The 25,734-nt window shown below is 40.6% G+C and overlaps 1 protein-coding gene and 1 long non-coding RNA gene across 3 annotated transcripts; one reads left to right on the plus strand and one right to left on the minus strand.

Annotated features, from left to right (window-relative positions):
* Positions 1 to 450: 450 nt before the first annotated feature.
* Positions 451 to 17,226, plus strand: WDR75 (WD repeat domain 75). The gene is made up of 21 exons (XM_054636013.2): positions 451 to 567; positions 716 to 845; positions 1,548 to 1,613; positions 2,184 to 2,277; positions 3,015 to 3,139; positions 3,458 to 3,528; positions 4,059 to 4,175; positions 4,720 to 4,808; positions 5,599 to 5,757; positions 6,061 to 6,120; positions 6,210 to 6,325; positions 6,795 to 6,967; positions 7,763 to 7,926; positions 10,070 to 10,253; positions 11,656 to 11,750; positions 12,126 to 12,221; positions 12,789 to 12,958; positions 13,543 to 13,602; positions 14,657 to 14,800; positions 14,885 to 14,976; positions 16,865 to 17,226. The coding sequence occupies exons 1-21, from the start codon at positions 482 to 484 to the stop codon at positions 17,067 to 17,069; spliced, it is 2,496 nt and encodes an 831-aa protein (XP_054491988.2). The 5' UTR covers positions 451 to 481; the 3' UTR covers positions 17,070 to 17,226.
* LOC143694494 (uncharacterized) lies at positions 6,372 to 12,164 on the minus strand. Of its 2 annotated transcripts, none has more exons than XR_013182995.1 (3): positions 12,079 to 12,164; positions 10,664 to 10,757; positions 6,372 to 6,946 (listed from the first exon to the last, which is right to left on the minus strand). It is a non-coding gene; the product is annotated as an uncharacterized LOC143694494 (long non-coding RNA). The 2 variants fall into 2 exon arrangements; XR_013182994.1 differs by having other exon boundaries at positions 12,019 to 12,148.
* Positions 17,227 to 25,734: the final 8,508 nt, after the last annotated feature.

Genomic DNA, 25,734 nt, shown 5'->3' on the forward strand with positions numbered 1-25,734 from the left:
CTGGTAGTGGGCACGGGCAGCATGCCTGCAAGCTCCACAGCTCCTTTCACTCACCGGAGCTTTGAGGGGTGGTCGGCAGGAGCACTAATGGAGGGCGGAACGCCCCGTAAAAATCACCTGGTGGGCGGCTGTGGCCAGGTGAGGGGCGGGCTCTGCTGCCCGGTAACCGGCGGGAGGATACAGGCTCAACCTGTGACAGCGGAGGTTTGGATGGGACATTGAGAAGAATTTCTCCACAGAAAGTGTTTGGAAGGAGCTGCCCGGGGAGGTGTCAGCTCCTGGAGGTGTTTAGGGAGAGTCTGGATGCTGGGTGCCACGCTCCGTGTGATGGATGAGGCGGTTTCGGGGCCGTTCCCCTTCTGCGCCGCCCCGATGTCTCCGTGAGGGGGCGCGCGTGCAGCCCGCCCGCAGCACGCGGCGGCGGCGGGGCCAATCGGCGCGGGGCGGGGCGGGGCCGGCGCGCGGGTGGCGGCGGGACAAGATGGTGTCGCCGGGCGCGCTCCGCGTGGTGCGCTGCGGCGGCGGCGGCCAGCGCGGCGCCAGGGCCGTGTTCTCCGCCGACTCCAAGCAAGTGGCACGGGGGGCCGGGGCTGCCGCGATCGAGGGGGCTCCTGAGCTCCGGGCGGGGCTCTGCCCGCCGGTGTCCCCGCGGCCTGCGGCTGCCGCGGGGCGCCCGGGCCTCTTGGGCCGGGGTAACGGCGTTTCCCCCCCGCAGGTACCTGCTGTACGCCTCGGGGGACTTCGTGAAGGTGCACAGCGTGAACACCGAGGAGACCCTGGGGCTGCTGTGCGGCCATGCCGACCTGGTGACCGACATCCAGCTCAACCCACACAACCACATGCAGGTTTGCGGGCGGAGGTCCGGGCTGCCCCTGACCCTTGTGTGCCACCGCGGGGGCTGTGCCGGGGCTGGCTGGGGTTTGGGAGGAGGCTGGGAGTGGATAGGGCATCGTGGAGCTGATGTTGCGCTGAAATCTGACAAGAAGGGTAGAGCTACATCAGTTTCTTACAAACACAAACGTGAAATGTCACGTGGATTACACTTCTTGAATGGAATGACAACAAAACGGAAACACAGCAAAATTTCCGGTTAAAATTGAATGAAAGAGTAAAAGAAGCATGTGAGCAGATCAGAAATACTGTGGTTGGTGTTGACCCTTCTGTATCTGCTGGTAGTGATGCAGATGTGACTAAATCCCTTTAACTTGCCCAGTGGCTCCCTCTGCCCCCAGCCTGCCTTCCCCTCTCCTAGTTTGCTTGGGCTTTTTTGGTGTCTGGATATAAACCAGACTTATTTACCAAGAGGGACTGATCTGCATATTAGCTTTGTAAAATTAGATGTTCACATGGTGGGTATCTGTGCATTCACTCTTTGTGACAATGTACATTTTGAACTAGAGTAATGGTGTTGTGTTTGCACTTTATTTGAAGTCAGCACAGAGCTGGTCTCTGTGCTGTATTTTTTATTATTCCGTTATGTGGTTGTGATTTTATGTAGAATCTGGTTTTTATATATTGCTACTACTTATTTGGTTTTTTTCCTTCAGCTCTATTCTTCCTCTCTCGATGGCACCATTAAACTGTGGGACTTCATGGATGGCATTCCCATTAAAGTATGTTGAGTTATTTGTGTTAAGAGCATGTCAAAAATGGGCACGAATCAGTCTGAGATGGGTTGTTCTACTATGAACACAAACTAAAACCCATCCAATTATGGCAGTAAAAGAATGTGTGATGATGATAATGATGCAGATCCTTTGGGGAAGAAGATGGGAGATGTACTGACATACTGACTTTGCTACCTGCTGCAGTTTTGAGTCCAGGGTAGCTCTGGGAATTGTTCTGCAGTTTGGGATACACCCATAGGAATTGGTCCAATGGCTTGAAAATGTGGCCTGCTTACTCTTGCTCATATTTTCTGCCAAATACCCATCTCTGGCTGTGCCTTCTGCTTTGTGTTAGGGATAAGGTATCCTGAGGTTTTTCAGTAAATCTGATGTCTCATATTTCATTAGTACTGTTTTAACATTTGTATCAGTCCTTAATAGAATTAAGGTGTATTTGTTTTAGAATCAAGGATTTTGATTAATACATGAACATTTTAAGACATGATTTCCTTATTTTAAAGACATACACACAAATATGGTAATTGTTGTTTTCCTTCTTTTTTTTTTTTTCTTCAGACTTTCACTGTAGGATCCAAACTTCTGGCACTGTACGCGCTTGCTAGTGCTGAGGACTCAGTGTTTGTTGTCATTCCAAAGAAGGGTGAACGAGGTACAGTACAGGCAGCATCATCCATGTCATCTCAGTCATTCTCAGTCTGTGAGATTATTCTCCCACCTTAGGCAGTAATACCATAAACAGACTTGTACTATTCACAGCATGCCTAGGTATTTTTTAATGAGATTTTGTCTGCAATAAATACATCATCATCCATGTCATCTCAGTCATTCTGTGTCTGTGCTACTGTTCCAGCAGTGAGCAGTGTGCTGCAAGAATGGGCTTTAATATATTCATTGTGAAATATTTTTTAAATCATGTGACAGATGTCTAGTACTGCACTTTGTACCTCTTTCGTTCTCATTCTGTGACATCTGTCATTCCAATATTTGTCTAGAAGACTGCTTGTCTTTGCTTTTGAAGCATGTACTGCATGGATGTGGTCTCATAGATGCAGTTCATCTTTGAGCAGTGCTCACCAAGGTTCAGGTTATACTACTGAAGTTGGGTATGAGTTCTGGAGATTATTCTCCCACCTTAGGCAGTATTACCATAAACGAGCTTGTCCTATTCACAGCATGCCTGGGTATTTTTTAATGGGATTTTGTCTGCAATACATACAGTTTGGCCTTACTGTGTACTGTAATATATTGCTACTTCAGAGTAAGAGCAAATACTCTGCAGCTTCCCTTGGATTCTTCTGCTTACACTTGCACTGACACGCTGACACTGTCTGGTCCTTGTTCTTCAGTACTACTGTTGGTTTCAGGCAGATTTTTTTCTTTGGTCAGATACATTCCAGCTGGTCTCAGTTAAGCTGACAAAAGGAGCAGGCCAAGATCTGGAAGGCAAGGAGCTCTCAGTGGTTCTGGATGGTGTGGGTGCATCACCAAAGCAAATTGCATTTGGAAGAGAAGTATGTTCACCTCTGGGTTTTTTTCTTCTCTGGGTATTGGTTGGTTGGAGGTTTTTCCCTCTCAGATGAACTCTATGCTGTTTATAGCACAGCAGTACTGAAACAAAACTGGAAGTAAATTAATCAGTATAAGAACTATACTCTTTTTAATATTACAAAAAAAAAAAGGGAAACTTTGACACTTAAAATGGGAAAATATTTACTCAACGTCAGCTTATATGTTGTCTCCAGAGTAAAGTATTTTGTAGTGAAATGTACTTAATTCTTTTCTTGTGTGAAAACATAATCTATATGTCCTAAATGGCTTTACTTTAACAGGATTCATATGTGGTATCAGTGAAGGATGTGAATCTCCAAGTTTATTTTTTTAAACAGAAATTGTTGAACAGGTAAGAATAAGAACGAAAATGTCAGGTATTGATTCAGTCTGATATATCCTAAATGGTTTTTAACTCATGATGTTGCACACATGGTCTCATATTTGGTTTTATGCTGGAGGGGATGTAGTCACTGTATGAGAAACTTCTGTAGAAGTCAACAGTGAGCAGACCAGTGGCAGTGGTACCTTACCTTTGCAGCTCAGGAATGTATTTTTTTCAGTTAAATACTTAGGTTGATGCTGACCTGAAACAAGTGACATAGTTTGGACAGGGCCCGGGAAGCAGGAGAAAAGGAGAGGGAGAGAAAGACAAAAGCAAAAACTCTTTCACCTTGATTGAAGGTGAAGAATTAAGGAAATCAAGAGGAAAATAAGTCTGTCACTATTTTTTGAGAGTGCATGTAACCATAACAACTTGAAAATGTTTAATTTTTCTAATCAGAATTTTTTTTATGTGCACTAGCTGATCCTTTTGAAGATTTGTTTTAGAAAAAAACAACCTAACTCTTACAATTAAAGTTCCTTTCTTAACTTTTGAAGGTTTTCATTAAGTACAGCGAAGACAAAAGGAGGAGACAATCGCTTCAGTTGTGTCGTGTGCCATCCTAAGGAGGATTGCATTGCAACTGGCCATGCTGATGGAAAGATTCGCCTCTGGTAGGTGCAGTTTGGTTAACTGTGCATCCCATGAACTCCTCTGACTGTAGGAATTAAGTCAAACCTTAGCAAAGCAGTCTAATTTGTCCTTAGCATTGCCATTTTCAGAAGTCAGAATAAGCAATGAACCTGCAGTGCTGACAGTCTATATGTCAAGTGGAAAAAATGCCTATGTTAAGTTATGCTTCATTAAATCTAAACTTATGTGTAAAAGGTAATGTAAGAACAGCTGAAATAACTCTTTATGGGCACATCTAAGGAGAGCACATCAGTGGAATACACTACACTAGATTAGAAACACTACATGGTTAGGTTGCTTCCAGGGCTCAGTTGCTCCGTACATCTAAGATGTGAGGTGTGAACCAGCAGGCCTCTGAAAACCTGTAGTGTGGTTCCTTCCCTCCTCCTGCATCATTGAGCATAGGATAAACCAGTCTAGAAGTTAGAAGACAGGATGATATAATCGATTCAGTTCAATATCTCCTTTGGATTACTCTGTTATTGATGTTGTGAGTAAAGAATTGTTTTGTTCCTCTCCACACAGGAGGAATTTCCACCACAAGAAAGCATACACATATTCTGCACTGCACTGGCATCATGATATTGTCATGGATCTGGCTTATTCTTTGGAGGGTGAGTAAAAGAAAAATAAAAACCAGAACAAAGCAATAAAAAAAACTCTACCAAAAAACCCCAAAAATCTCCATCAAAAAAACAAAACCTTCTCAAATTTTAAGTGTTGCAGCAGACAAGGAAGAATCTGTAGAAGCTCCAAGTCTGTCCACTTACTAACAAGATAATTTCTAGAATTTTAAGTGTATCCAGGAAGGATCTGAAATAAAAACTAAAGGAGTTATTTTTTATATGCATTTTGATTGGCATTTATAATGTCAAATATCTTCCTCTTATTGTAGAAGGAGAAATCTAACCCCTTCTCTCACCTCTTCTCCCTCACCTCCACTCTTCCTCCCCTTCTGTTTTATTAATAGTACTGATGAGTTCTTGCATCCAAATAAAACAAGTCAGTCTTGTCTGAGCTCAAACCTGCTGTCAGAAATAATACACTTCTGTTTGAATTGTGTCATCTGAACTATTCTTCTTAAGGTATTTCTTACTGCAGAGTACTTTTCACAGAAGGAGAACAATTTAGCCATATCCTAACACAAATATTCAGCTGATTCAGAAAGTGATGGGATCTACTACTCCCAAAGCATTGCTGAAATTTCACTGTAGACACAAGTTCCTATTACTTAATCCAAGTTTCTCTAGCAATTTAACAGGAGATAATGAAAAACATGTCTTCTCATTCTCAGTTTAAAAAGTTTTGAGAAACTCATGTCCATCTGTCATTGTAAAGACACAGGCTGCTGATTTCATTTCTTTTTAAGCAAAACCTTTTAACTGTATTTTGTTGCTGGAAAAGGAACCAGGTTGCTGAGTGGTGGAGTTGAATCTGTTCTAGTCCAGTGGCACAATGAATCTTCATGCCAGAAGGATTTCCTGCCTCGTTTGGGGTCTCCCATCGAGTGCATCTCCATGTCCTCTGACGGCGTTCTCTGCTGCACCCTGCACACAGACAACAGTAAGCCAAAACACATCCTAGTATCACTTCAGTGGAAATGCAAATCTGTATGAGCTTTATTTGGATGATTTTGGATGAATTAACTAAGATCTGCATAAAATTTCATTAGTGATCTGCAAAAACAGATTCTTGTTCTTTTGCTCTTTGATGAGTTCTGTGAATTCGCTTGGTGACTGCTGTAACTTGGCTTTCCACCTTGGTGTCATAAACTGGGAAAAGATACATCTACAGTACAGATGGTTACATTCTTTCCCACCATGAGACGTGTGCCTTTTGTGAGACTTGGTCTGCTTTCTCTTTCAGGAATAACAATAATCAACAGCAACCTAAGGTTTTCCAGAAGTATTCAAGGGCTCATCAAAAGTAAGCGCAGTAAAATTTGTCTTCCACTTAGAGGGTGGAATGTGTCACTTGACAGCTTTGGTCATTTGTCACCTGAATTTTGTTTCCAGGCAGGGATGTCAAGACTGGCCTAGTGGTTGATCCCAGAACCAAAGCTTTGGTCCTGAATGGAGAGCCAGGCCACTTGCAGTTCTATTCCCTCCAGAGTGACCAACAGTTGTTCAGTGTAAGTTGGATGGGCTTGTACCAAAACTTTAACTTACTCAGTCAAGTAACTTGTGCATCAGGATTTATTTGAAGACTTAATATGGAAAATGGGGAAAAAAACCTTGCAGCTATCCCACAAGGCAGGATTCCAGGCTGACATGTTCTTGGGTTTATCTCTATTCATGTGCTAAGCAAATCTAAATATTGATACTGAAAAAAGTACTCTAAAACAATGTGCTATCCTGTTAAATGTCAAAAATTTGTAGGTAAAACACCTTCAAATTATTTTTCATTCTTTCCTACACTTTGCATCACTGTGGAATGCACATGCTCTAATTGTGCTTTCCCCACACCCTGGCATACCTCATCATGCCACGGCCCAGTCAGGTCTAACTGGAGCCTGCAGAACCTCCTTCCTCCGTGGTTTCATGAGTGGTATCTCTTCCAGCTGCACCTGCATTTCAATCCCCTGTGGCCTTGCTTTGCAGCTGGACATCGTGCAGCGGCAGTACATCCACCAGGCGGGCCTGAAGCAGTCGGACCTGGTGAAGGTGGCGTTCAGCGCGCGGGGCTCTTGGCTGGCCACGGTGGAGGAGAGTGAGGAAGTGGCTGACCCTGAGCTACAGCTGAAGCTGTGGTTCTACAGTGAAGAAACACAGAGGTAATGGTAACAGCTGGCCTTCCAGCTGTCAGTCACACAAATCCCTGCACACATACTGCCTTGCAAAGGCAGAGTTTTCCCAGATCTGGGAAGTTACCGTGCACACTACAGCATCTACAGCAGAGCACAGAGTTGCACTGAATACACACAGGAAATAATTGCTCTGGATCTATTTTATTTACAGTAATTAAAGACTGTTGTAACCATGGGACTTAAATTCACATATTTTCATGGTATGAAGAATTATGGACCTGACAGAATGGTTCTGTAGCTCATATAGTTTTCCCGCCTCTGTGGGAAATTAAATCATTAATTAAAGAGTCCTTCTCCAGAAGGTTCAGAAGATTATAATTGTATTGTTGGTCTTTGTCTTTAGCTAACATATGCATTAATAGCCTTTCCTTAATTTTCCTTTCCTGGTTAATAGCCTTTTCTTAATTTTCCTATTAAAAAAATTACATTTTGACTACAAATTATTTTCTTAAAGAAACAAGGCCAAAGAAAGCTACTACGCAGATCAACCACGTGACTGATTTTCTAAGTACTGGAAAGACTGCCCAGGGTTCAGGCTGAGTGTTTGGGAGATGCTTGTCTACTGATAATTTTTGGTGCTGGGCTACTGTATGGAAGCCACTAGGGAAACCTGATCTGTAAATGCAATACCATTTAGCTGTCTTTATTAGAAATTCCTTTGATTGCTCTTCTCCCTGCCCATTCCAGAATCAGCTTGAACTGAATTCTTCCCCAGGTTCCAAATGAAATAGAATGGCAAGCTTTTGCTTTCTTTTCCTATAGCTTTGCACTGAACACCAGAATAAACACACCCCATGACAACCACATCACAGACATGTGCTTTCGTGACATGGATGAACTGGGAGATGACTCCCTCATACTGGTAACAACTGGCAGAGACTGTGTGTTTAAAGTCTGGGTGATGGTAGGAGACTCTGATCCAGAAGGTAAGCATGGCCAAAAAATAACTTACTTCATCTTGTAACATAGAGCTGTAAGAATAACCCGATTTGGAAAGGGCCTACAATGCCATTTGAAGTCATGCTGTAGAAATCAAGACCCTGCTTTCATTTGCCTAGTCCCCTGCATTCATCTGCTTCTGCTGCTGCATGAAGTATTGTGTTCTCCTGAGCATCCTGTGATGAGTTCTGCCATAGTTCCACAGTATTAGTTTGGTCTGGAGGTTTCTGATATAACCAAAGACCTTGGCAAGCTGCTGCAGAAGGGAGGCAGCCTGTGTTCATTTGTTAAAGAACTGTGTGTGGTAGTGATTTTTCCATGCTGAGAAAATGGATTTTTGTCAGTCCTCTGCGTTGGCTTTTCATTTGAGACTCCTGCTCAAAGGAGCAGGGTACAGAAATGTGTTACTGTGTTTGAGCTGAATTAGTGTAAAATAATAGCACATCTGCAATTTGACATATCCAGCACTTCAGAGTTCATTTTTTGAGCACCCTTCCTTTCCATTAGGTACTTGAACATCATAGAATGGGTATTTAGGTATTTCTGAGATACTTTTAATCGCCAAATTTAACCTCTTGGAAGACATGCTGATGTTCACTTCTTTCAAACACACCACCTGTGTATGTTTATTGATTGTTCTGTATGCCTTTGGACATGAAATACACAAGATTTCCAACATATTAATGTCCTTTTACTTATATGTTATTACAGTGTCAGGCACACTTAAGTGAGGTGGCACTTTCCTGCCACTTGGCTGTCTTGTCATTTCATGTTCCTAAGTAGCTGTGACAGTGGTGTTGCTGAACTACTTGCAGTTTAGTAATCTGTTTGTCTTTTCATGGGCAGGTGAGAACATGTTCAAAAGTACTTTTGAGCTACTAGGGTTTCCGTTTGGCAGACTTTTCCAGACTTTCTCTTTCCAAGCTCTTTATCCCTCAACTGTGGCTGCTCATGAGAAGAAAGACAAAACTCTTGTCATTTACTGTATTAGTAGTAATCTCCCCAGTGGTATCTGAAAGAGTGTTTGGTTTTGCTTTTTTTAATAAATTATTCTGAGGCTAAATCATATCGTAACTTAATGAGCAGATACTTTGATCTTGAGTATAGTATCAGTTGAGGATGAAACTTTTTTTTTTCCTTCCACAAAATAGTTTTGTATCTGCTGCCTGGCCTCATGAGGGTGTTTGTATTTGAGTGACTACAGGGTTCTGTTTCATGGAATATGTGAAAGTACCAATTAGTGGTGGCTGCTGTGGTGTATCTGCCCAGTGGGGCAGAGTAGGAATGCTTAGGTAGAAGGGCTTGACATGCTGCAGTTTCTGTGCAGCAAATACTAGTTCAAAATACTAGTTCAGCAAAGAGCAGGTCTCTTGCTGGGCCCCTAGGTGGTGCCATGCAGTTGGAAGTACTCAATCGTTTCTGGCTTTTTTTTTTTTTTTAGGCAGGTCTTTTAATCATCAACTTGTAGCCATTATATAAAGGGTAGCTTAGCATAGGGTGATTTTCCTTTTTTTCCTCATCCTACTCAAATATTTCAAAAGCATGCTGTAGGAATTATTTTATACTAGGAAATGTATGTTAATGTGGTAAGTACATCACTTTGCTCCAGTTTATTTTCTGGTAACTATCAACAGTGGGAAATGTGTCCAAACAGAATGCAGTGGCAGGTGAACCAACAAAAGGAACATGCTGGTGGGTCACTTGATGATCCTCAAATCCTCTGTAAATGAACCATGAGCTTTGTTGGACTCAAATGCAAGCTGTGTTCAGATTTTGAGTAATGCTCCTGTGTTCTTGCTAGAGTTATGACAGAACAATTTTTCCAGAACAATAAGTGTTGAATCTACTTGGGTATCATTTTACCTAACCTCTGCCTCTGTGAGAGCACAGTTAATGGAGTTGGCAAACTAAACATGAATATTGTACCATGTCAGTCTCAAGGTTCAAATGCAAAACTGAGGACAAATGAAAACCTTACCAGCTGTTTCTCATCTACCAGGGCAGATTCTCTCTACTCTTCAAAAATTGTGAAAGAAAACTGCCTTGCCTTGAGCTGGTTTTGCAGTAATAATTGAATTCTTCTTTCTTCATGTATGGACTTGAATTAACTGGCTTTTTCATTCAATGCAGCACACCAGAGTGTGAGCTGGAGCTGTGACTTTGTAGGCAGCTACCACAACTACCAAGCTACAAACTGCTGCTTCTCAGAAGATGGCTCTTTGCTGGCTGTTAGCTTTGAAGAAACTGTCACTGTATGGGATTCACTTACTTGGGATCTTAAGTGTACATTTTGCCATCCCCCTGGAAATATAAGGTACATTTTTCATCTGCTCTTTTGTGTCTCATTTGAACTCTTGAGAAAAGAAAGAATCAATTCATAGCAGTCCAAGACCTTGTATATGTTCATAACATATACACATAAACATTGAATTTATCAGTCTTAAATTCATATATAGAAAATACTAAAATGGCTTTTAGGTGTTGGTTATTTTGAGCATTGCAGTTCCTTCTTACTTGCTTATGTCTCTTGTACCTGTCATCCTTAAATCTGTATTATGGAGAACACAAATAGTGTGTTGATAGCCCTTCTCTTTTCCCCCATTAATCCAGGGGTGAATCAAAGTCCTGGAGAAGTGTAAATGCAAACAGTTGGTTCTTCATTTGTGTATGCATGCATGCAAATGGAAATTATATCAATAAACCATAAAGGCATGATGACCTTACCTGTACTATGAAATACATATCTTGATCTTCTGTAACCTCTGTTCAAAAATCCATGTTTTCCTGGCAGACTATCCCAGCAATGCTCCATTGTATGCTGTCATGATAAAAGACATCAACATTGTATGGTCACAATATTTTAAAGACTCTTGGCACAAAGAATCATGGCAGCATACAGAGGTTTCTCCCTTCCATGTGCTGTGTGTATATTTGTAAGCGCCTTTTTTGTATGATGAAATCTGTTTTATGTTGGTCCTCTAAGATTAGAAATTGAGAAATGTTATTCTGAAACTGCTGTGGAGGAAAACTGTGGGAGGCATGTGAGCCACCAGTTTGGTGCAGTGGCAAGCTTTTCCCAGGCCAGCTGCCTCCTCTTACAAACTTTACTGTTTGTTATATTAAAAAGAAATAAATTACTCTAGGAATATAATGAATTGCTGTATTATTTGCATAATGTCAAAGGGCTATGCTTTAATATAGAAATTCTGTCCCTTATTAGCTTTTTTTAAAATCCTTTATCATTAGAAGTCCTAAGGCTGTTCTGTTATTCTCAAACAAGAGACTGAGAAATCAAATCACATGCTTTCTTCAACTGGAGTTCTAACAGCCCTTTTTTAACTACCTCTCTCATTCTAGTTCCTAAACAATAGTAGGGCTTCTTTAAATAGTAAATTATTTTCCAATCCCAGTGTGAACACTTACAGTTATGTATGGGTTTGTAATGTATTTTAGAGTTTTAAATCCCTCCTTTATATTGGAATGCTGTAGAAAAATGTAATCCTTACATAATTATGCACTCTTTAAATTATCAGACTTATCTGATAGTTGTGTGTGGAGTTTCATGCCACTAGAGGTGAATGCAAAAAGCAAACTTCGGATTTAAATACCAAAACTAAATCATAACTAAGTGGTTTTTGTGAGTTGTAATTGCTACATAGAAAAACAAAGATCAACTCTGAAGGTGACTAATTTGTGTTGACTTTTTACTTCTGTAGGAACATCTGCTTTGGGAGACTAACATGTTCCAAGTACCTTATTGGTGCCACTGATTATGGCTTTCTGTGTTGCTGGAACCTGCTCACTTGTGCATGTAAGATCAGCTTGAATGTGTGCTGGAGTAATTTATTACTTGAAATTATTGTGAAACCTTGAAATAATTCTAGTTCAGTTTCAGATTTAACACACTACAAAATGCCCTGTGGAAATGGGATTATTTTCATACTTAGGGTAGGATACTGTCTGTGCATGTGCTTTGTGTGTGCAGAATAAATCTTGGGTTAGGTGAATGATAACCCAGTAATAGGTAGTATTTCTTACACTTGTGTAGGGGTTGGAAGCATTAGTGTGTTTTTATTCACCAGGGAATGGGTGGAACTGCCTCTTGCAGCAGCTAAGGCCTTGTGTGTTGTTTGTTTGACCTTTTGTTTGGCTCCTTTTCACCTCTGCCTCTTGCTGTGCTTTTCAGTGGAGTGGAGTGCCCACCTCAACGTCGTGGTTCTGCAACCTGATCCTCTTTCTGAACACATTGCTGCAGTCTCATGGCTCTCCAAAGAGTCCAGCTGTAAGTACAAAGCCTTCTTTCACTAGTCATAATCAGCAGAATTTAAAACTGGGGAAGCACAATTCCTAGAAAAGGTTTTCTTAGAATTCAGACCATAAAAGCTGGAGAGGGACTTCAGTGTGTGCTTGCATCTGTGGAAACTGAGCCATATCTGACATCAGCATTCAGATAAAGTGTGTTACCTTTTCTTCCAGCAGGTAGTTTCAGGTACAGGATAGATCTCAACCACACTTTCTGGTGAGGGTCTCAAATGTTCTTGACCCTCTCGTGTAAATGCAGAACTACCCAGCTACATTTTAGAGCTCTGATATTAAATTAAATATACTCTGACATTAAATTAAATAACTCTTCCTACAGAAATGTTAATTTCCAAGTGTGTTCTCTGGACTGGAGTATTGTGAAAAGTCCCTTCTATTACTGAGTAAAGTTAGCCAGTTAAATTCCTGTGAAGTGGTGCTTGGAGGCAATCCTGTCCAGCCTTCCTGGCTGTGATATGCAGGGCTTTGACAGCTGGCCAGGAGCATAAGAATTTCCTGATTTAAGAAGAAGATATTTTTGGTTTTGCAGTGTTTGTCTTTAAACCAAGTGAGCCATGGCCAGTCTACATCCAGAGAAATCTTTGTAAAGAAAAGATCCTGCTTGCTGCCTTCGTTCCAAGAGATGAACCTGAAATGATAAGCTCAGAAAAATACCTTTGGCTAAGAAAATCCCAGCTATTTTTTCTTACAGATACACAAGTAAGGAATAGTAATTGGTAGGTGGTTCCTGGGGAAAAACTGTTTTCTTTAAAATGGATTTATAGGAACTCAGAGTTCTGCTTATGAGCATAGGAGTTCCTTTTTTGATTTCATTTCATTGTAAGCTGTGCTTTGTTGAAAGCTTTTAACTGCCAAAACAGCCTAAGATCAAAATTATTTACTGGTTTTCTACTATTCCTGTGAATAGTTTTATGCTGCTTCATTGATACAAGACACTAGATAACATGGGAACATTGCCTATGCTGTTTAACTTAAACAATCACCTAGAAGCTGTATGGATTATTGCTGATTATTCACATGTTCCATGTGATATTCAGTTTCCCTGTAATTTCTGGATGGGGGTGTGGGTTTTTTGTTTGTTTTCCCAAAAAGCTTATAGAACCTCTAGGTCCATTCTTGCTTCTCTCCAGTTTCTTTACAAAATAAAGATGAAGAGATGGGTTTTCCTCTTCCACTTGACTGATAAAACTTTTGGGCCAATTGGAAGCTTCTGTAGGCAAGCTGTGTAAATATAGAAAGCAGTTTCACATATGACAACTCTGCTACATCCTTCTGTATTTTAGGAGCTAATGACACTTAGCACAAAATCTCTGGAAGAAAGGCTCACACCATCAAGCAAACAGGTACCTCTCATAGAACTTCTGACTGAGATGGGCAGAGCGGTTCAAAATTCTGATGGTGGTTATACTGTCATATTGAAATTCCCTTTTGTCATGAAAATGCTCACCAGATTGTTACCTGGAGTCACAGGCACTTAGCTGAAGGGGCAGTAATTGGATTTGCTTATTTTTTGACAAGAATTGCTGTTTGCAATTTTTTTTAAGTATCAGTGAGCTACTCTCCATTTTGCCTGGGGGGAAAAAATTTCTAAAATCTTCAGGTTACACAAATGAAGCTAAATGTTTGAGTAAGCTCTTTCCTTATCTTGGTTTCTGTAACACTTGGAACCTTGAGTGTGGTCTGAACTATGGGGATGAACAGTTGTCAGTCAATTGTGACTTACCTGTGAGAAGACGTTCCAGAACTGCATTCCAGTATGTATTTCTGTGGAGAAGTAGTCTGGGAAGTTGGATTTTTTTTTTTAATTCATTTTGAAGAAGTTAAAACTGTAACAGCAGCATTTGATTGATTTGGTTGTTGAGATAAAGTAGATCAAAGTAGAGGTTAGTATCTTTCTAATATAAAATGCTGTGGGACTGTGGGCATAAGCAGTCAGTTTCTTTGGAGGGTGGGGAAATAATTTGGTGTTCAGATTAATGTATATTGATGCAGGAAAATGCCAGTAGTCAAGGTACCATGTTTTGCTTCCCATTGCATAATTGAATCTCTCTGCAGATGATGCTGGAGTATAAATGATCTTTTGGTTCTGTGGAATCAGAAAAAACCATCCTTTGGTTTTCTGGCACATGCACCACCTTCCATACTTGGAAGTTAATAGGTAGATCAGCAAACTAAAATCCAGTGTTCTTGGGGCCAGATTCTGGAGAGTTTTGTAACCCTCTGTGCAGGATTCTCTCCAGACACCTGGCAGAGAATGAGTACAAAGAGCCACATAGCTCAGTTGAGTTAAATTTGAGTGTAGGCTTTTCTCATTTGGGTTTATTCTGAATTTTGGTAACTTAAAAGGAGATAGACCTTAGATTTGTGACACTAAAATTCTACTTACATTTTTTCAAGCTGGCAGTAGAAGAAAGTCTTCCTGTGACACCATTTAGTGTGCTGCTGGGAAAGCACAGACGTCAGCAAGCACAGGAGGATACAGACCTTGGAAAACCAGTTGTTCATAATAGGCAGGAACAAGCTTCACCTGCTGTCAAAGAGGTAGGAGTAATTACAGTAAAAGTAATTACAAGCAAAATCATGACAAACAAAGCCTCTCATAAAGCTTTTGTTTTATCTTTGCAGCTTTTGCACACTCCAGCACACGTTTTGCCATCTGCTTCCTTCCTCTGCACTATATTTATTAACTCATTGCTCATCTCCAAAGAGAACAAAAGGTAAGCCAAGTTCAAGAATTCTCCTTAGTTATCAAAGTTACATTAAATTATCTGAATCTTTGTGTAACTTTTGTATCTTCAAAGTGTAAAAGCAGTTTTCCAGCACTCTTTATCTATTCAGAAATTTAGTAGAATACTTCAGTGCGGTAATGGTCTGGCTGTTTAGTGTATTGGCTCTTTTGTTGCTGTTGGTTTTGCTGGGTTTTGCATAATGTGCTTATATGCAAAACACTGCCTTTTACACTCAAATGTTCTCTATGAATTTAACTTTATTCCAGGGATTTAATGGCTTCTTAGTGCTATTTTTGGTTAAATATTAGATTCTCAACTTCATTTGAAATTACTATGACTTGCTGCGTAATTTTTGGTTTCAGTTTCTAGATACACCAGTAAGTTAGAAGCTTGATCGTGAGAATTGGTTTAGAACTCAAATGTCATTTCTAATTAAGCTACAAAATAAAAGGGTATACTATAAGCACATCTAAGTTTGGCTTACAGTGCATTAATGCCAATTTAATAGAGGAGTTTGATAGGTACTTAAAATTGCAGCTTTCTCCTTTGGGATCAAAGGAATGCAGGCACAGTGATTATGACAGTGGTCTTGTTTTAGGATTAATATCTTGTCACTCACACTGAAGCCAGTTCAGTGATTGCATTTTTGTGCCATCTGTTCTTTAAAGTGCTTCATTATACTCTGCCAGGCCAGGGATGAAGGCCTGTCCTTGCAATCAGGTGTTGGTGTGGATTTGCCAGATGGGTGAGTGGAAGGTTCACAGGGCCAGAGCTCACCCAGGAACAGTCTCAGCCCTGAAATGTGCCCTGGCTTCTGCCCTACCGCCTGTTCTGTGTCCTGGCTTCTGCCACCTTGTGCTGCCACTGCTGCAAGATCTCTGACCGCACAGCACAACAAAACAGCCACAGAACAGTGGCAGAAATCTAATACATGGGAACTCGAATCTAGTTTCAGTCCTGAAGAATGTGGGAGTTCAGTGACCTGTGTAAATATTTGCACTTGCAGAGCAGCAGTGACTGCTGTGGCTGTGCATTTAAAGGTACATGTAATTGTAAGCATTGGGCCCTTGAAGTTTTACTACAATTTATCAGTGTATATATTATACAGTGGATATATTATTAGCATTAAATACTTCTATTTTTCTTGGCAATATGATATTACTGTGTGCTTCTCCATTTACATTTTGTGAGTGATGAATAGTTTGTGTTAGAACAGATGATTTTTAGAAGACCACTACTGTTTTGCCATGCAGTTCACTCTTTATAGATCTGGAATATTTATACAACAGACACTTGAATTAATACTATTGATTAATGCATTTTAAATTATAACAGTTCCATATAATTTGTTGGAATTGTGCTTTCTAATTCAGCACAGGCTTAAAACTCTTAAACACAAAAGGGAACAGCCACTTTAAACATCTCTCTATGTTTAGAGAAAAAAATCCGAACAACCAAGGAAATTTTTTCTTTCCTAGTAACGCTCTAGGTATTGCAGCAGTTTTTAAGACCAAGTGACCCTTTTCAGATTTGAAAGAGAAGAGTGGCCTTCTTGAACACTGTCTCATCTACCAGTACATCCAACATTTCTGATCTTGTAGGACTGCAACGTTGTAACATTTGTAAAATGCTGACCTGCCTGCTCTGCACTTACTATATTTCAAGAAAGAAAACTATTTTAAGTTTACTTAGAGGAGAGCTATTTAAAAAATGGCTTGAAATTGAGCTGGCAAGAGAAGTATAGTAGGTAGACTAAAATGAAAAAAAAAAAAAGATAAAATCTTGTTTACTTAGTTGTTTGCATGATACTTCTCCCCTGTACTACTGTAGTATGTGAAAATACCTATTAATTGGGTTGTTTTCAACCATCTTACAGTGCTGAAGAAGTTGCTGATGAAGTAGAAATGGAAAGTGAAAAAGCAGAGGATGAGTCAGATGAGGAAGATGTCACAGCAATGGAACAAGAAGATACAGGCCCTATGGAATTATTAGGAGAGATGACATGTAAACTGTCTAAATCCCAGGAAAAGGAGCTACGAAAAATAAGAAAAATGGACTACAGCTGGTTATCAGCCTTCTGAACAGACATCTTACTTTTTTTATACTGCAAGTTGAAGCTTTCTGGATTAAATATACTTTTAAAATTTTTTTTCAGGTCCTCTGGCCAAAAATTTTATCAGCTTCTCTTTCCAAAGGAATGCAGAACAAGGGGGAGTGATTAAAGTTTTGAAAAGCGGATTCTGCTCCTAGTTTATTACTGATTCTGTGACCTTAGAAAATGCTTAACCTGGTTTGGGGGCTCCCCACCCCCTTGCAAGTGTATTTAAAAGGCTAACAGCAAAACTGAGTTCATTATCTGGCTTGTGATCAGTTAACAAAGTGACAGCTCAGCTGCTAAAAATTTTCCCCACTGAGGTTGGGTTACTGCTGCCAGAGCAGCAGCAGCAAATGCCTTCAGTTGGTGACAGAGCTTAGCTCAAGGTGTGGCAGGGGAAGTCAGGCTGGTTCTTGGTGCTGTATGCAGGTAAGTAACAAGTCTCCTCCCCACCACTTCCTCTCCAGCTGTTGAGACAGATGAAAAGTGGTTTAACATGCCTGGTTAGAGAATATAGCTATTAATGGTTGTGGAGATCACGGAGTATGGAGATTCTCAGGTGGAGGGTGCACAATGTATCAGAGCACTATGAAACCTTTCCAGAACTCAAGAAAACTGCATCATGTAGGAGATGCATCAGTTTATGCAACAGCTAGTTTAACAGGCCTTTAATGCATCAGCTGCAATTCCAATATATCACTTAACTATTCATAACAGAGTGTAGAATTGGTTTGAAGTGGTGAATTTGAGGGCCCAAGTGTGAATACAATCTCTGTGGTGCTAAAACTATTCAGATTAAAAATGCTGGAGCAAGAACAATCCAATGTTCAGTGAAACCTGAGTTCTCCTTACTCTACCTTTCAAACAAAGTAGAGGACCCTTTGCTTCCTCTCTTGTGTTAACATGATACAGTGGAAGGCAGTTAGTGGCAACACTTTTAACTTTTTTGGGGGAATTACCCTACAATAGACAAAATCTGTCACTTCCACCCATGTATAGAAATACTGAAATTCATCCTTAGGCATCAAGGAAAGCAGCTCAGAATCATTTTTCTAGCAGGTTTACCTCTCCCATTTTAACACCAAGGCAGTGTTTGCTCCCTTGGTGTGCTGGCAGGTCCATCATCAGCTGCCACAGGGTTAAACAGGTCCAGGCTGCAGCCAGGGAGGAATGGATGTTGTAGCAGCACCCAGAATGTGGCACAACAGTGAGCTGTACATGTAGGAGTGAGGTACTTTGGATGTTGGGCCTGCCATGCTGAGGCTGTGGGGGGACTCTTAAACCCTGGGAGATGGAAACACTGCCATAGAGACAGGGGCACTGAAAAGAGCTGTTAAAAACAGTTCCACCAATAGGTCTGACTGCTGGCCTCAGGAAAAATAAGCCAAAAACTAGTTTAAAACTTGTTATAGAAAATTACCTTCTAATTCTGTAACTTCACTATCATAGATGTCAAAACACAAATGTGAGGATATGAAGATATTTTAGAAGAAAACAATTTATGTCAAGAGCTTTGGAATGTCTGCCATGCAACTTGAATTGAGTGATGATAGTCCCTTGCACATTCTGTATTTCCTTCTAGTCAGACATTAATGTGAAAAATAGTTAATTGATCCAGTTTCAGACTAAAGCAGCCAGGGTTAACTTAGTCCCATGGCATCCAGGGGCTTCTGCATCTCCTCATACAATAAAGTCAGGCACCACAGCTCTTAGACTACCACTACTTATGACTGTGCCATTTTCTTCTCTCATAGATTATTTACTAGGACTAGTATTACTGAAATTTTTAAGGGAAGTTTATCATAGTTAGGCATTTTCCTTTCCTGTTTGGGCCTTGGTAGGCAGAAAAATTCCATTTTAAGACCTGTAAAAGTTTTTCAAAGTTAGTTTGCTTGTAAGTTCATGTCTCTTATTTCTATCACACTTACAGGGAGAGAAGGAAAACACACCCTACCACAACTCTGGCCAGTTTTCTGCTTTTACATTTTGCTCCCTTTGTTTAACAGCTTTTTAGATAACCTCATACGTAACTGAAGCAAAAAAATCACAGCTCCCCAAATGTTAGCAATTTTTATTTCCATCCCTCTTACCTGCAGAGCTGAAACTGATACAGCCTTTTATAACCTTGGACCCAGTGGATTTTCCCCTGAAAGTTTCAACAGAACAAATAGGGAAAATTATTTAAGACTCTAACTGACAAATGATAGGTTTTGAAAATTCAGAAACATTAAGAAAGTACAGGAAAATAAAAAGATTCCCCCTCCAAAATATGCACCATACTAGGAAAGACACACTGAAAGGTTTTGGAATTTTTTCTTAAATAACATCAGACTTCAGCTCTGGGAAAAACAAGTGTGACTTGAGCAGAGATCTGTACACATGTTGTTGCAAAAGTGCTGCTTTAAAGCCTGGCGTTGTGTTACTGTGTCAGCAACATTTAAGTGTGGCTTTAAAGGAGGAAACTTTAATATCTGTTCATGTGGGGCTTTTTTAAATTCACATGAAAGTCAAGTGCTTTCCTGGAAGCCAGGCTGGCATGAGCAAGAGACAGTTCACGTGCAAGTCAGCATCTGAAGGTGCAGCTTTGTGTTCAGGCAGTAGTGCATTGTGTTTGTTAGAAATCTTCATCAAGATAGAGCTTTTAGACTTAAATCTTTTGTCATTATTGACTTAGTTTTGCATTTCCCAGCAGACTGAACATACTGGGAGAGGGCCCTGACTTTGTAGTTCTGTCAGTTTGTATTTTCTGCTCAAGAAGGAAATACATTTCTGGTTACAGTTTTACTACATTTATTAGGCACATTCTTGACCAACCTTTTAGAAAACATTTTCTGATACTGTAATTACAACAATGAAGAATACAGAGGGAGGGCTGCTACTGATTTGTCTGTGACTGCTTTCGTTTTAAAACAGTTCTCTGCTGTTCCTTCATTATTTTCCTTTTGTTTTTTTAATGTCAATCTTGGGTATCTCAGTAGCCTTAATCAGTCCCTGTATTTACTGTGATGCCCTAAGTCAAATCTTAATTTGATTTTTTGGCTTCTGCTTCTTCCCTGTAAAGGCTACTTTACAAGATTTTATTATTATTTTATAGAAAGATTTGACACAAAAGACCATAGAGAAGAAGATTGAACTTAATCTCATGATTCCAGTTACATGATAAATACAACAGGTAAAAAAACACCTCTGCGGTATGTAGAGGTCAGTGGTTCAATACCTGTGGGTGTCCTGTGCATCACAGCAGGACACCAATTTCCACAGAAGCAGTCACAGCTTTATTTAGGCTGAGGGACAGACCACACAAGGGTGGCAGGTGCCTGGAAAGGGACTTGTTTACTTCCCAAATTTTCCACTCAGACAAGTGGTTGGATAAACATGAGAGCCTGAAAATTCAGCAGCTATGGCAAGCATTAAAAAAAAAAATAAATATACAGGCAAGGCCTTATGGAGCACATCATGGCAATGGGCTTTGACTGAGGGGCTGCTCCCCTGAGACTGCTCAGGTGCTGCTCTAAATGCTGCAGAGGTGCCCAGTGATTTCAGCCCATGTGTTCCAGTCAAGTGCAGCTCCACAGGGACTGAAATCACTGCTCTTCACTGGCATTTTGTGAGGCCCAAAGCAGTTATTGGTTAACAGCAGCTCCAGCACATGCCCTGGCCTTGGTGGGCAGATTTGGCAGGAAAGCCATGAGAAAGGGGCAGTAGTTGCTATGGTTTTTTGAGTTCAAGAACAGGAGAAAAAAGCCTGCAAATTGTGCCGCGTGTTTTAGGATCACCTGGATCTTGGTATTTCAGCCAACAATCACATTGTCTGGCTGGCCTTGGGGAGGCTCTGGCAATACCTCAGTGTGCCAGACCCCAGTCTGCAGTGAGCCTAAAGCACATGCTAACAGCCAGAATTAGAACCAGCAGAGAATAGGACAGAGGAAAACAACAACAGCTTCAAATATAACTCAGAGAAACAGACCTTCTGCCCCAAAGCAGAGGAACTGAGGTATATTTATTCTTGACAGATACTAGACTAATTTTGCAAGCCTCTGATAAAAGCCATTCTATGGTATGGAATCTGTTCAGTGCTTACCTTTTCTGACAGACACAGTTTTTCCTAATAAAAGTAATCTTTCCTGCAAAATTTCTGTGCCATTTGTCATTAAGAGTCTGTATAAAAAAAAAAAATGAAAGCATGCTTCTCTGTTTCCTTTAAATAAAATAACATCCCTTATAACTTTTATTTTTGCTTTTCCCTGGTCCTTAGCAACACCAGAACTGTCCTTCAGCCCTTCTTTGGGGTAATTGCTTAAAGGTCAAACATTGTTCTGACTAATGAGTAATTTCAAGGGCAAAACTTGTCAGGGCCATTTAATACATTTCTGGGAAGTCCTAAAACCTGTTCTTTCTCTGTTCTGGCTTGTATTCCTTGCTGATTACTTTTAGTATCTGAGTCTTTCTGGTGATGGCAGAAGCAAAGGCAGCAATTTGTGCATCAGCTAACAGCCCAGTGCTTCACAGCAAACCCCTCTCCCAGTGCAGAATCCCTGCAGAGCACTGGTTTCTGTGGAAATCCCAGTTCAGACTGAACAGTGCAGGTTCAGCTTTAGCCTCTGCACAGCATTTCCTTGAGGAGTTAAGTAGTAGGCTGTAATGATGTAAACTGGAATTTAGCCAGGGCAGCAAGGTCATTCCCCTCTAAGGTTGCAAAAGACATTTAAAATAATACTCTGAACAGCTCTGCATTTTAACTTCTTCACCAACATAAAGGGGTGAGCTTGTCACAGTAGTCTCTTCACAAGATGAAATCATTATCAGAGGGCAGAAATAATGAACAATATTTGTGTTTGTACTGTAAAGCCAACTCAGGATGAAATCCCTACTCTTCAGAAATCACTGACAAAGCACCCTTTCACTTTATAGTCCAGGGTCACAAAGTCACAAGGCCAGCAACAAGGTAAAGCACCAAATCTTAAAATACTGGTATAAGCAGTGTTCTGAGTTGTATGTGTGGTCTGAAAGTGAATGTAGCCCCAGCTTCTTACAAAGAATTTCTTGTTAATATTGTTGGCAATAGAGGGAACGAAGCCCTTTAGGTAAATACCATCATGTGGCTGTAAGGAAAGTTACCCCACAGCTCTGGAACCTGCCTATCAGCAGTTCCCAAGGCTGTGGTTTCTCAAATGCTTTGAACACATAAGTGGCCACCATGGAAAGAAGCATTCCCACCTCCCAGCTAACATCTGCTGCCTGCTGCTGCATCTCCTGTGCCAACACAAGCTCCCATTGCCTTTGTGGGAACTGGCTGGGGGAAAAAAATCTGCGTATAGCAAAACCAGATAATACATGAATAAATAGTTTAAGATGTTCCCAGAACTGCAGTTCCACTGAGAACAGGGCAGGACTTTTCTTCAAGAGTTTTTTCTATGCTCAGAACATGAAGTTTTAATGTTATACACCCCAATCTCACTCACATTTGTCTCAGAGCCTGTCCCTTGTGCTAGGAGAGCTGCAGCCACACCTAGAACATTCCCAAGAGATGTTTGTTTGGTGTGATACCCGAGACAGCTCAGCTCTCATGCAGCAATTCCTGGTTTCCCCTTACACCCTCTTCCTCCTCTCCCAAAATAATAGGTAAATAAACAAATAAAGCAGTGGCCAGCAGTTCAAAGAAAATACTTCTAGACTGATGGCATTAAACTGCTGAGGGTGATTATTCTATTAGATTCTAAAATGAAAACTGTTAAAGGATTGTGAGCTTTTTAGCATATAAGGAATTATCATTATTGGAACCATGACCTTTGTCTCCTGTTGACCCTTCCAGTTGAAGCTGTGTAACTAAGAATTAGGCTTATCATTCAAGAGCAGACATTGCAGCCATCGGCTGATCTCATTTCTTCATGAGAGCAGCAACAAAGGAGTGGGTAGAAGGCAGTGCCCAGAAAAGCAAGAGGTTTTTCCAGTTTTTCTTACACTCTAGCTCCTTTAATTTAAACTAGCTAAATTATCCAGCCATAAAGCTGGTTATCAGTTACTGCTATTGATGCCTCAACTTGTGTTTGTTTGCAGTGCTACTTAAGTTTATTTTATTTTTAGATTCGAGACTGTGATCAAAGCTTTGAATATCTTGGCTATTTGATTTCCTTTAGTGACCAAAGGAGTTTTCATGTCTTCCTCAAACCAGTGAAACAAGCCAACAAACAAACAAACTCTCCAACATTATCTGAAATGGTATCTCTTTCATTTTTAGCCACTGACTTTAAAAATAATAAAGTAACTCATAAAGTTTGCTAGTCAAAAGCAATATATAATTTTCACCAAAGTCAGACACTTCTGTAACAAAATGTTTTGTTCAGGCTAAGTTTCCCCATCCTTTGAGCTTCCTTGGCCCTACTCTTCTCTTCCTTGCAGTCCTAGCTCTTCTATGGAACAAATACAGGGAAAGCAGGGACATCTTTCACAGCTCTTCCTTTTCCACTTTGAAAATGAAGTTTAACATAGCACAGAGTTCCTCTTATTTGTTAAAATTATGTTAAGTTCTCAGTATGAAAGACAACTGAATCCAGCCTCAGAAGGAGGATCACAGGGGTTTGACACCTTGGGCTGTTGCCCTGTGACTGAGCAGGAGCACAGGGACTGTTGGGATCACAGCTGCAAAGACAGTGAGGAGCAGCTCCAAGGGCACATGGCTTTATATATAAAACACTGCTTTAGCCTCCTGGTTTTTCTTGTGAGCTGCAGATTGCTCCATTTCCCCCATCACTTCAAAGAAGGAAAAATACCAAAAATATAAACACTAAAAAACAGTGCATGAGCTCTTAGTACAAAGAGACTATTTAAACCCTAAAATATCCCATCCTGAAAAGAGCCCTTTTTCACTTGGCATAGTGCAAATGAAAGCTGGATTTCTGAGAACTATCACATCTGTAGGAAAGAAAAATTTTCATATTGCTTGCTCCATCAGTCTGTACAGTATGTTATTTCTGGACTGCATATTCTGTGAGTAGGCTCAGGATACACAGACAGTTTATCTTTCCTTTTCTATGAAATCTACTAGCTGATCTCAAGGATTAAGTGGAAAGAAAAACTCACATCAGTTGCAAAATAAATACCCACTTCTAAATCAACAGGTTAAATGAAGCCAGAAAACCACCCTGAATGCCCATCAGTGCAAATCACCTGGAAGCCATAAATAATAACTTTCCAATTAACCAGCAAAGAATGTTCCAAAAAACATCCCAACTCAGAATATTGCAATATAAGTAGAACCACTTACAAAATAATTAAAAAGATGGGCTGAGATATACAAACAGTGGAGATTTCCAGCTGCCCCTCTCAGCTCAGAGGTAAATCAAGCCACTTACACAGTTCAGGTAAAACAATTCAGTAGATCCTGTAGAAATGCTGCAAAGATCTCTCTATAGATCGATAAATATAATATAACCATGGTTGAGACCTCAGTTTAGAGATGGATGCAAACACAAACATGTCAAAAAAGGAGAGCTTCCTATTTACATTCCAAAAATTTCAGAAGTGCTTAAATAGTTTTCCAGACTAAATACAATTGTGTGATGTATTAACATGGAAATCCTGCATCCAGAGAAATAAATTTTAAGCATGCTTAGCTCTTTGTTAAGAGAGAAGGAATCTGCAGAGACTCCCAGATGCCACTCAGGTTGCAAGAGTAGTGTCAGCAAGCAGAGGAATAGCAAAGGGGAACAGGCTAAAAAACCCCATTCCTTAAAGCTTTTAGGAGAAAGAAACCCAAGAATTTCTATGCACAGCACACAGTGTTGCTAGTTTTTCCCCATAATTTTGGGGGTTTGGTTTGATGTCTGATGACTGCTTTTCATCTACCTGGAGCATTCACGTCCCTTTTCCGTATGAATCTTCTGGTGCTGAGCCACAGCCTCCTCTTCACTGGGATGTTCATGAAGACTCTCTGCTCATCTCAATTAACTCCCTGCAGTGCAACCTCCTGATCCAACAGGGCCAAAACTGACCGAAGGGTTCAAAAGTTATTTGGGAGGGGAGCGGGGCTGAGGGAGACACTCACAGAGAAATTGCAGGAAGTTTCATTTTTCTCACGGAACCAAGGCAGAAATCAATTCTCTCCTTTTGTACAACTCCCTCCTAGGCAGTCATGCCAAGTGGGAGAGGCAGCTGCTGTGCCTTTTCCCTGAACTCACACTGGGCCACCTGCAGCACCAGGGAGGGAAGAGGATCCAGATGATCACGCACAAATGCACAGGGACAAGAATCTCACATTAAGACCCTGCTGATCTATCGACTGAAAATATATTCCAAAAAATGAAATCTAACTAATTCAGTCTAGGTCGTTGTTCTAAATAAGAATAATTAGGAAAGGAGGAGAAGGAAATTAGGAGAAGAAGGAGAAGAAATTAGGAAAGAAAGGAGGCTTCCTGCAGGCACATCAAATGGACTTGAAAGATTACTAAAATTTCCTAAGTGTTTTATTACACTAATTAATGAAAAGCTGTTCAACCAGAGATGACCCAAAAACTCTGCATGTGCAACACAGCAGATGACACCACAGAGAAAAACAGATTAGGTTTGACTTGGGCAACAGTTAGGTTTGACTCTGGGTTTTACTCTTAAGCTTTGATTTTTTTATTTCTGTAGAAGATCCTTTTTTGCTTTAA

The sequence above is a fragment of the Agelaius phoeniceus genome, chromosome 7, assembly GCF_051311805.1.
Source record: "Agelaius phoeniceus isolate bAgePho1 chromosome 7, bAgePho1.hap1, whole genome shotgun sequence".
Taxonomy (NCBI): Eukaryota; Metazoa; Chordata; class Aves; order Passeriformes; family Icteridae; genus Agelaius; species Agelaius phoeniceus.